Below are 11,892 nucleotides of genomic sequence, written 5' to 3'. Positions count from 1 at the left end.
AACTAGAAGCCGTTTTTTTTTCGATCATACGGTATATCTGTTGATGTTGATAATTTGTCCGCCGAGTAGTAGCTCTTAAGAATAAAAGAAATAAAGAATTTCTTTTAATTAATCTTTTTTTTTGTTTAAATACAGGGAACTTATTATCGATTGTCATTCCCAAGCCGTCTTTGACGCGTTTTTTTTTCGATCATACGGTACATACATATAATAACAATGTATATTCTTTCTAGGTGCTTCCAAATTAGCACCACCTCTAACCATAAGGACCCTACCAGCACCAGGATTAAAGGAACTTCGCAGATCTACTGAACCCAGTGAAAGTACCAAATCTACCCTAAGCGGTCCTTGGTTGTACATATTGCTAGCAGCAGGTTCTACTTTGATTGTAGCAGCGGCACTGGGTCTCATCATATTTGTCGTCAAACGATTTAAAGTAAGTAATTAATATAATATTAAGTTTCATAAAAATATCTACAAGGTGGTTTGAACTGTATTCCGGAAATATCGGCAGCATATTCTACAGATAAAAATAAGTAAAAATGTCCGTATAACTGTATGTCCTAAATGTTTAGTTTCAAGATACAGGGTGTAGAAGTTTCATTTTTATTTCGATTTTTTCCAAATAAGTTATGAAGTAACGTCAAAATTTAGATGAAAATTGGTGACTGGGAGTTTTTTGACATGAGAAATTTAATTTTGATGTCAATATAAGTCCTATTTGTAGGAGGCGCCGCCTTCATTTGTTTTAACTCTTCTGAAGAGTAATAACTTTTCGTCCGTACCTGTATAAAACTACTGGGTGAAAAAATATATATTTCCGTGATTTTTTACGTAAAAAATGCCTCTTGGTAAAAATCGCAACGAGCAACCTCCTGTATATGTTGACAAATTGAAGACTTTTGATCAGTTATACAAGCAATTACTATTAGACTTCTGAGGTTACCCCTGTACATTGTTTGAGCCCGTAAGATTATGTTGGTCTCGTTTGCAACTAAAATTATACTAACAAGACCGGAATCAAGGAATTTCCTTCATTTTCCTCTCTTAACCTCGCGCATTTTCCGAGCCACGTGCCTCGCTTTTACCGCTGACCTCGCTAATTCCCCTTCGGCGGTTTCCATTTTTATTTTATTAAATTTAGGATTTTCCTTATTTCGTCGACGTCTCGTTTTTTTTTTACTTTTTTTTTAATTTTAATGTTATAAAACTTATGAGAAAATTTTGATATAAGTTAAAAAAGTTTCATTCTTTATATAAAATAACTGTTTTTGATGTGTTTTTTTATATCTACAATGTTCTAAAAATACAGGGTTCGGCAATAGTGCGTCGGGCATCTGTAGCTCCTACAATAAAAAAACCTGGGAATTTTGGATGGATCGGGATGATTTTTTTTTAAATGGAACACTCCGTATATTATTGCATTGTTGGCTTCCTTTCAGATCACTTTACAGAATCCGAAGATATGAGTAAATATATTTCGATAATTTCGGAGATATTAATAAATAAATAAAAAATATATATTTTTCATCCTTTCTTAAAAAAATTATAACAAATACAAGAACTGTCCTTAAATCAAAACTATATTAGGTATTTACTTTGGATGGTCTATACTTACTTTGCTATAAATATTGTAATTTTAAATCGTACAGGGTGTTCACAATTTTACGCCAAACTTTCTAAAATATAAAATAATTTTTCTTTGTTTTTTTTTTAATGGAACATCCTGTATATTTTTTTTTATTAGATGAAGAATTAATACAAGTTCCATTAAAAAGTTCGTATCGAACGTGTATCATTCAAAATTTAATCTACGACGCGACACAAGGGACGATCCAAAGAGATTTGATTTAATTTAAAATATCAGAGATATCCTCATAAAAACTAAAATTCAAAATTATCAGGTGCCCATATTAGTCGACGGCGTGGTAACCGTGCTTGTTGATTGTATCTATTTTGACTTTGACAACTCAATTATTGACGTTCAATTTTGTGTTAACCGTTCAGTTTTAGCAAAAAAACAAAAAATAATATTAAATAAATTTACTTTCTAAAAATTCAACTCGCCTGTCATCGTCTGGAATAAATTTAACCAATTATACTGATATTATAATTAATGTTTACAATAAATAAACGTATTTAGGTACCTCTTTTTGCTTGTTAGATTAGAAGCTTATTTTATTGTCTTATAATATTGCACGTTAATAATGTCATTTTTGTAGATCGTGTAATCAAAAGTCCTAATCCTACACATAGGCACGTCCCTGTAAAAAACTCTAGACATAAAATAAATCTTCACACTCCAGTAGAAATACATAGAATCAATTAGAAATAAATTATATCGTGGAAAAGACCAAGAAAAAGGTTTTTTACTTCAAATAGCGGTTCGATAGCCGTAATGATCATTAACTAAACGAGGCCGAAGTTGGAACGGTGAAAATGGTACCCAGAGGTGTCGTTTGGGGGCCGATGTCGTAAATAAAGGGCTTAAAAAATGAGGTTAGGGCTTCGGAGTCTTGCTAATCCCTCTGTAATGTCACTCTATTGCTTTTCGAGGACAGCATCTGTCGATTCGTTTTTTCTATTGCATTTTATACGTTAAAAAATTAGACTTTTGATGAAAATGAGAATAAAATTGAATTAAACAAATAAAAAGAGATCAACAATGATTGATTGTAGGATTAGTGATTAGAACTGATGCTAAACCTTTTTATAATTCGCTTAGTTTCTTAAACAGTCTCTACACTATGCGGAGAACTCATCGAAGCAGATCAAGGTCGCGTTTCGCGGCCCAACTTTGTCGTATTTCGGTTTATTTCCAGTTTCGGTTTGCCTCGACCTACTTTCGATTCTTAAAAGCGCCTGAAAACTATTCATGAGGGAATTTTTTTGCATTTCCTGTTGCCTCGTTCAATTTTGTTTCGTTTTGAGCTATTTCAAAAACGTGGCGGTATCTGTACCCGAGACAAAGGACTTTCTTTCATAAATCTCAGTGAAATAAGTTAACCTAGATGTTTCTAAAATAGCTGTTGTTACGAAGGTATTTCGTTAATTAACGCACCACAAAAAAATAACCAAAAGTTTAAGTTAAGTTTTTGTCAAAACCACTTATCCGATTTGGACGATTTTTTTTTTGAATGATAGGATATTCTTTCCACAATGTTGCTATACTAACTGTATTTTGATAGGAACCCTTTTTATACTAATACCGGGTGTAGCAATTATAACGTGTTTTTTTAATAAAATTTGTGACACCCTGTAGAGTTGATCAGTTACAGTATCAAATTAAAATTGAAATCACATTTTAGCCTTAACTTTTTTTTACATTTTGTTTTTTTATTTACTTCATTATCTTCCTTATTACACGAGAAACAACATTTTATAGGATGACATGATTTAATATTGGTTTTAATTAACATTTTTCCATTTTACTCACTAAAGTAAGTAGCAGGCTATGGAAAAACGGATTACCAGTAACTGTCAAATAGAGATGCTTGTTGTCAGTGTTAGTCGTTTTCGTCCTTTTATTATATCAAAAATATGCAACGTGCACGTGAAACAAGAAATCTTACTGGCGAAGAATGTGCTCAAGCATTAATATTGTCTGAGGAAGGTTGGAGCTACCGAAGAATTGGTGAACGATTTAATGTAATTTACTCAAGGCGGGAATCGAAAAACCAATCCGATTCAGGAACGTTTTTTAAAACTCTCAACATTAAGACAACGTTTCGTAACAGATCGGACCCTTCAAACTCAGCTCTGTAAAACTTGGAAAATAAGTTGGTTAAAATAATGGTTTTATAATTCGGAAACTCTCTATTTATTTATCTAGTAATGCTAAAACACTCTATTTTAAAGTCGATTAGAGAAAATAGTATGATTCATTGGCAAGTAATGTAAACATTTGCGATCCGGTAAAATTGTGATGTAAGAGGAGGCTTAGCTTGCCTACGGCGGTTCAGTAGTAGACTGGCCAGCCGACTGTTGTCTTGTGTTTTGTCATAGAGCTGATATTTGGGGGTTGAGAGTCTTTTGACTATAAACGTTGCAAGTACTGTAAGGCAACGGGTTGTTTGACCGGAAGAAAACCTCTGGTGACGTCTTTCCTTCGAGGTTGGTCTCGCCAAACCGTAATTGGTTGTTTTTTTTATTGTTAATATATAAATTGGGATAAATATTAGGCTTTTGGGTTAAAAATGGCACTCTAAAAAGCATATTCTACATTATTTTTTATTTGGGCCCCCCTAAAATAAATTCCTGTATCGGCCCCTGCACACAAATCTATTTTCGAAAAATTATTTTACTCCAGTGTTAAACTACACCATTTAGAAATCATTTTTACTCAGTATAAATATAAAATACAACATTCTTAAGGCCAACTGGCAGGTAAGCGCCATTAATAAATAGCAAATTACAACTAGGGCTTGACCTCGTCAAAATTATCAACGATTGTTATTCCCCAGCCGTCTTTGACGCCGTTTTTCTTTTCGATCGTATGGTACTGATTTAATATTGTTAGATTGCAATTTTTTTACCTTTTTTTGGTTGATAAACTTAAATCTGGAGATGACTACATCAAAAATCTTACCCCACTTTCAATAAAGTGCCAGAGATTGCCAAACAAACAAATATGCCGGTCAGGTTATCATCCTTGGGGGCTTATTAAAAAAGTTTTCATATTAAAATGAGGCCCCGAGTTACCTGGAGAACTAATAATGGGAAAATTGGTTTTCCCAAGGAATTTTTCCATCACCAGCTGACGGCATTAATTAGAATTAATACAGATTTATAAGAAACCTCTTAAGTGACGGTGATTCGTGTAAGAAAAGTATATTCTTGAACTGAAAATATCTTTTTCTATTTTTGAATTCTATTTTGAAATTTTCCACAACAACATTTGGATCAGATGTATCGTTGACGGTTATCAAGTGTGAACACTGTTAACTAATCTAAATCTTAAATCTAATGGATTTATACAGGGTGTTTCAAAAAACATGTGTCATTTCTCGTGGGGTGATTTCTCTTGTAAAAATAAGATTTATTTTTCCAAAAAAATCGTTTATGGGTATTTCGCCACTGCACTGCAAGAAAATCTACAAAATAAAATAATTATTTTTTGTAAACACTTCTGCGTTAAACCTAAACGGACGCTGCTTGTCAGAAGTTATGTTTACAGTAATACAAATTTGCTGAATAAAAAAAAATGCTTAACGTTTCGGAAAGTTATCTCTTTCTGTCGTCGGAAGCAAAAAAATACAAAGAATAAAGAAAAAAACTATTTAAAATATTTAAATTCAACTATTCGAGAACACTTTACTTTTTTTAAATAGATACGTCTACAAGAAACCGTTGACGTTCTGTTAAAATGACATTTTTAACTTGATATTTAAACTTCAAAATTAACACAATTACTACCTGATAACAATTACTTAATAAGGTAAAACCAAAAAGTCCCAAACTTTCTGTATGATTATTTTTAAATTTTACGTATGTTGTATTTATTTATGTTGTTGTATCTATTGTTCTTTAAAATCAAAGAAGCGATTACCATACATTACTAACATCTACAGATGCATGAGCAATACATTTATTTTTGTTAGATTGAATTAAAAAAGCCTCTTTTCTTTTTCTTTTAGAGGCTATCGCTTCTTTCATTATAATTTTGGCGTTATTAAAATTTATTCTGTGCCCTGTGTCCCAGGAATGCTGACAAATATTAGATTTGTGAAAATCTCCCTTTCTTAAATAATCTTTATGTTCTTTAATTCTATTCTATTATTATATATATTCATTTAAGGGTCTAGATGTTTCACCAATGTAAAATTTATCACATTTACAGGGTATTTGGTATATTACATTTTTTGTTTGTTGTTCTGTATTCATTGGTTTAGTATGTGATAAAATGGATCTAAGTGTATTTTGTGTTTTGAAAGATGTTCGTATGTTATATTGTTTTCCTATCCTTCTTATTTTTTCCGAAACGCCTCGTATGTATGGAATTGTAAGTTGTATATATTGTGTATTGTTATCATTGTGTCTATGATTTGGGGTTTGTATTTCGTTTAATGTCTTGTCAATAAAATATGGTGGATAGTCGTTTTTTATTAATGTATTTTTATGTGGTTTATATCTCTATTTAGTGAAATGTCGTCTGTACATATTATTTTTGCCCTATCATATAAACTTTTTATAACATCTTTTTTACACTTATACTGTGATTAGATGTGAAATTTAAGTATCTATCTGTGTTTGTGGGTATTCTGTAAACATCTAAAATTAGTTTATTTTGAAACTTTGACACTAAAACATCAAGAAATGGCAAAGGATTACCTCTCTCTACTTCTAAGGTAAATTTTATGGTAGGTTCGCGAGAATTTATATAATCCAAAAAAATGTCTATTTCAGAAACGTTATGTTGTCATATTGCAAAAATATCATCAACATAACGCAGCCATATTACAGGCTTTTTTGAAAAACTATTTATTGTATTATTTTCAAAGTCTTCCATAAAAATATTCCTTAACAAAGGAGAGAGAGGTTTTTTTTAAAATTTATTTTCTATATCAACATAGGTCCGATTCTGCTTTGTTTCGTAGTTACAGGGTGTTAAAGTCTTAATAATCTTTCGATTTATTATTTATTAGTGTAAATTAGATAATAGATAATAAATTAAATTTTTCAAAAGTAATCATAGTTTTGTCAAAAAAGTTGGAGAATTTAGGAATTTACCCAGTGGTTAATTTTAACCGTGAATAACTTTTGAAAGAGTAGATTTATCGAAAAACTGTAAGAGACCTTTTTTGTAGAGTGTTCAGTTCTGTACTAGAGTGTGATTGTCATGGCTGCGAGAGAACAAGATCGAGAGAAAAAAAATTATTTGCAAAAAGTGGCATATTCCTATGTAATTTAAATGGATAATGAATCGTCTTTGGGGCAAGGTTTATTGTGAATATTAAGGGTTTACAATGGTCTGTTATTATTTTTAGACAATAAACTAAAAATTTAGAGGGCGTCGTGAGAGAATTGATCAACTTTGTAAATAACGGACACCCTAATGTATATGCATAGCTTTAATAAGCATCGACCCAAACCAGCGGCGTGCGGTCCATGGAAGCGGGGGAATCACCGCTTCCCTAAACTAAAAAGATAAAAAAATAAATAGTTAAACGTTAGTAATACTGTTATTTTATAACAAAAGATTAATTTAATTTGTTAAAATTATTTATTTGAAACCTTACAGAAACGCAGTAAATTTAATTAGCCTTTTACTGCATGGATGCGCGCCTGGAAATCGCCGCCGGTCGCCCATCCCTCCTGCATGTAGGTGTTATTGACCTCGAACGCAAAACCGACCAATTTTAAGCCAGAAAAAATTCGCAGCGATTTTTCGGGCGCTTGCGTGACTTTTAATTTTATGATATATTGAGTTATAGGGTTTCCACGCCCTGGCGTTTATAATGATCGGTAATATATTGTTTTTTTCGGATTTAAAACCTTAGTGTTAACCTGGTTCGTTTGTAATGGAGGATCAGGAAGGACAATCTTGTGCTTCTGCTAGTGTGGACAATAATTTAGACTGTGGTTGTGTTATTTGTATGTGTGCCTTCAGTTGAAGAACGAATTTTCTTCCTCGAAGTACTAAAAAACGTATAAACATTCATGAAAATTTCCGAACAAGCGAAAACAGACTGTCAAATTTAGCCGTGCTATCAATAGAGAAACAGTGCGTAAAACAATTACTGGAAAATCCAAAATTTTTATGAAGAATTTTTTTTTTTTTTTTTTTTTATTTATTCCTGTAAATATTACAAATTTATAGATAATTGAAATGAAGAATTTCACTTCGTACTCAATATTTTTGCTTTGATTTGTGTCAACATAAAAGTGACATTGATTGACAACAGAAACCAGAACAAAAAAAAAAACAAGCAACCAATCACGGCGGGTGTTGATCTATTTCAGGAAACGCGTGTTCCGGTAATAAGAAACTTCAAAGGAAGAACGGATAACTATGTCATCTCTAATAGTTTCTGAAAATAAAAAAAATTATTTTTTTTAAAAAGGTCATTTAATTTTATATCTCCGAAACTAAATTCCAAAAAATTTTCCGTAAATATCTTAGAAATTCATTTCCCACTAGGAGTTATAAAAAGCTTTTTGGTAAACTCCCTGTCTCTAGAATCGTCTGTGAATAAATAAAATCTTAACTTTATAAAAAAAGAGGTCGATTAAATGTATATTCTTCCGAAAAATAAAAGTTCCAAGAAAATTCGTAATAAATCTATTACCATTCATTTACACGCTAGTAAAGTTTATAAAAGCATTTTTGTGTAACTCTGGTCTCTAATCATGTTTTTTCTGAAAAATAAATTATTATTAAAAAAAGCTCCGATTAAATTTATATCTCCGGAAACGTAAAGTTTCCAAGAAAAATTCGTGATATATCTACAATTCATTTACGAATACCGAGTACAAGTTATAAAAAGTGCATTTTTGGTAAACCTTTCTGTCTCTAATAGTTTCTGAAAATAAAATTAATTTTTTAAAAAAAGGTCCATTAAATTTATATTCTCCGAAACTAAAGTTCCATAAAAAAAAATCGTAAATATTTTTTTTTAAATCAACCATTTTAATTTACCCACTAGTAAGTTATAAAAATCATTTTTGGTAAACTCTGTCTACTAATAGGTTCTGAAAATAAACCATTACGGAATACTCCATATATATAATAAAGAAGGAGGGAACGCGTAATATGCATGTGGTTTTTTTTCCTTTGTTATTTCAGTGCGTTATTGTTTAACAGATCTCTCCTCCGTCGCCGACCGCCTCTCCCTCCCAGCGCCACTAGACGTATTAATTAAGGTGCCCTCTCCACCACGCGTGCGATCGAGTAGCGGCACGCAGGCAGCCCGGGCCTTTAGCGGCGACCGAGCTTCCGTCCTTTGACGTCATCTAATTAACCGGTTGCCAGTTGTTAACGGCGACAGTTTCCCATATGGCTGTTCGACATGCCGCAATACAAGGGAGGCATTGCGCCGCCTACGCATTGGAACACTAATGGGAATGTATAGAAATGCAGTTGTTGGATGCAGGGAAGGGTGGTACAAACTAATTTCGTTAATATTTAGAAATATTAATTGTAACCGGGTGGTGCCATTTGAGTAAAAAGATTAAAAAAGGACGTAATAATACATCAAATATTTTTATTTTTTTATTGGTTTGACGGAACGAGGACTCTAGGGTGGGAAGAACTCCTTCGACAGTTCTGTTTGAACTCAGAATTCCATTGTTGTAATTGGATATTTGAAATTTTTGTGGACTTGTCCAGTCTTTAAGTTGAGGAGCTTATTTTAATGTATTTGTTATTTATTCTACTACGGATAATTATTTAGAGGTAGTAAACATACAAAGAAATTGTAGCAGAACTGAAATTTAACAGTGACACTATAGCAAAATATCGAAAAAAAAAAAAAAAAGACTCTAAAATAATTGTTTGTGTAAGGGTGCGGTGTAAGATCTCGGTTAATAAATCGAGGCAAATTAAAGAAATATAACTTTTCCGCTCTAGTAAGTGACTATACTAAGGGCTGGCAAAGGTTAGTCCTTGGGGTCGAAATTTCCGTATGAAGAAAATACAATGCGGTTTATAATGTAACTGAACAAAGAGAGAACAATAAAAACGTTGCCAACGCATGAAATAAACCGGAAAACTGTGCACATCGCTAAGAGAAGGTGGAAGTGGATATAGCAGATTTGTCGCAGTTGACCGGTCGGCCCAATCAACACCTCTGTCAGTACTTAAAGTTTCAGGGAAAGGTGTACGTCATGCGTTTAGCTTCAGACGATTTTTTCACGTCTCGTGATACTTTAATTTGGTTTATTTATTAACGGTCGTTGTAATTCTCGCCTATATGCTCTTGAATTTTTTAAGTGCAAGCTAGAAACACTTGCATTTTTGGCTACAAAATAAGCGGAATTGTGAGTGGGTGTTTCGATAGTGGCGCGCTATAGAAAAATCTGAATTCAACAATCGAATAAATCTCGAAATCTATTAGAAATAATCGATTGTAGTTTTTTCAAAAGTTTTTTTTTTTTTTTTTTTTTTTTTTTTTTTTTTGTAGAAAAAGTATGTTGTAAAAATCTATTTTATCCAATAAAAAATTACATCGATTTGCTCGAAAATTGTATGGCTCTAAAAGTAATACATGGATGGTATTGTTTTACAATTTTTTTATTTTTTTTTTTTTGTGGAAATCGGAAAAAACAACACTTATCGAATTTTTTTCTTATGTAAACATATTGTAAAATTTCCGATCTTGGAAAATAAAAAAAAAAAGTTTCAATATCTAAAGTGGTCCTTGAGTTATGGCCTGTTATGTGTTAAAAATTTTGAGTTTTTAAATTATCGCGAATTACTACGTTTTCTCGTTATAAAAATTGACACCTTAACGTATCACATAATTCTTTTCAGTATGCTCAGAAACTGTCTAATGATGTTATCTAGTTATCTTTGAAAAAAAGTCTTACATTTTTAAAAAATAAAACGTATTTTCTTACTTGAGTAGGGAAAGGCGTTCGGCAAACGCCGCAAGATAACAGCGACACCGCTCTGCGCGTCGCGTCGTGCTTCGGCGCAATTTCTCATCAACTCCGATAATAAAAGATCCCTATGCATCTTACTTACTTCCCCACATGTAAATGCCGAACCAAAGTAACAAGTTGCCTGCACGGTATAATATCCAACCGTGTAGTAAAACCGATTCACAACTTTTTGAAAATTCACTTAAAATTAAACATAAGTTTTATTTTTTTTAAAAAAAAAATTTTGCTTTTTATTTATCTTTTTGCTACTTGTCAAGATTCGATGTCAAAGCATTTTAAGATACGTCAATTTGACTTATACCTGCTTCAGTAGCGTATGGATGTTTATTTTAACTAAAATAATGACACTTATCCTATTTTTATTACATTGTAATATTTTTATAACACTTTTTAACTAACGTCTACCCAACATTTAGTCTTGGTATTAAAAACCGCTGCATCATATTTTTAAACAGGACGTTTTGAATAAAATTAGGTAGGAATATCTTAAGGTACAGCTGGTTCAATAAAATTGAGTCGATTTAAAACTATATTTTTATATTTCGGGCAGTATATTATATGTCTGTCCCCCCATTTCTCTACTCATATCATGCTGATGGTCTGAAAAATTTATTTGCCCCTTTGTCAACAAGCAAGTTGTTTTATTGCAATGTCACAAATAACCTTTAAACAATTGGTCAAAAAAATACTTGACCATGTCTTTATCCACAAAGTTTATAAAATCAAAAAAAAAAAAAAAAAAAAAACATTTCATTTTTTTTTGGAACCACACTGTATCATTGCAATTTTGGAGCTGTTTGAGTTACTCCAATGAAAAAACAGACTGCAATTTCCCTTAAATTGCTGTAAAATCCTCTTGTCCCCCAAAGTTGTTGCGAATGATGTATGCATCGGCAATCAGGCATAAGCAACATATTTAAAAAAAGGGTAGACAGCCTGTGAAATTGAACTAGGCAGACCACGACGATGCAACTACTGGGTCTTGAGAAGGAAGATTCACTGCAATTAATAAGAAAAATTGTATTTAAACCACTTGTTAAAGTTCAAAGTTAAAAGTAGTGCGTGGCAAATTGCGATGACGAGACGGTGCATTTCGTTCAATATTTGGTTGAATGACGTACACGCCCACTTTTATTGATTTTCGCTCATAGGTATATGTGTATTTTTTCTACTAACTAGGGTTAATTAAAACCGATTCCCTATTTGTTCTAAATAAAAAAAAAAACTAAGCAGCGTTGCAAAATCTATTTAGTTTTGAATCACTGCCGGTGCGAGGCTCCCATGCTCCCG

General features: G+C 32.1%; 1 protein-coding gene across 1 annotated transcript in view; it reads left to right on the top strand.

Annotated features, from left to right (window-relative positions):
- Window positions 1–233: 233 nt before the first annotated feature.
- The window catches only part of LOC115891825, a gene marked incomplete at its 5' end in the record, with an annotated part of 24,713 nt that continues 13,054 nt past the window's right edge, over window positions 234–11,892 (top strand). The window contains one exon of the mRNA XM_030912395.1: window positions 234–436. Within this exon, the coding sequence (XP_030768255.1) occupies window positions 234–436 (203 nt within the window). The remainder of the gene's footprint in view (window positions 437–11,892) is intronic.

The sequence above is a fragment of the Sitophilus oryzae genome, unplaced genomic scaffold (assembly GCF_002938485.1).
Source record: "Sitophilus oryzae breed Bouriz unplaced genomic scaffold, Soryzae_2.0 scaffold_1008_pilon_pilon, whole genome shotgun sequence".
Taxonomy (NCBI): domain Eukaryota; kingdom Metazoa; phylum Arthropoda; class Insecta; order Coleoptera; family Curculionidae; genus Sitophilus; species Sitophilus oryzae.
Note: the sequence above shows the minus strand (reverse complement) of the source record. Positions and strands in the feature narration are given on the sequence as shown.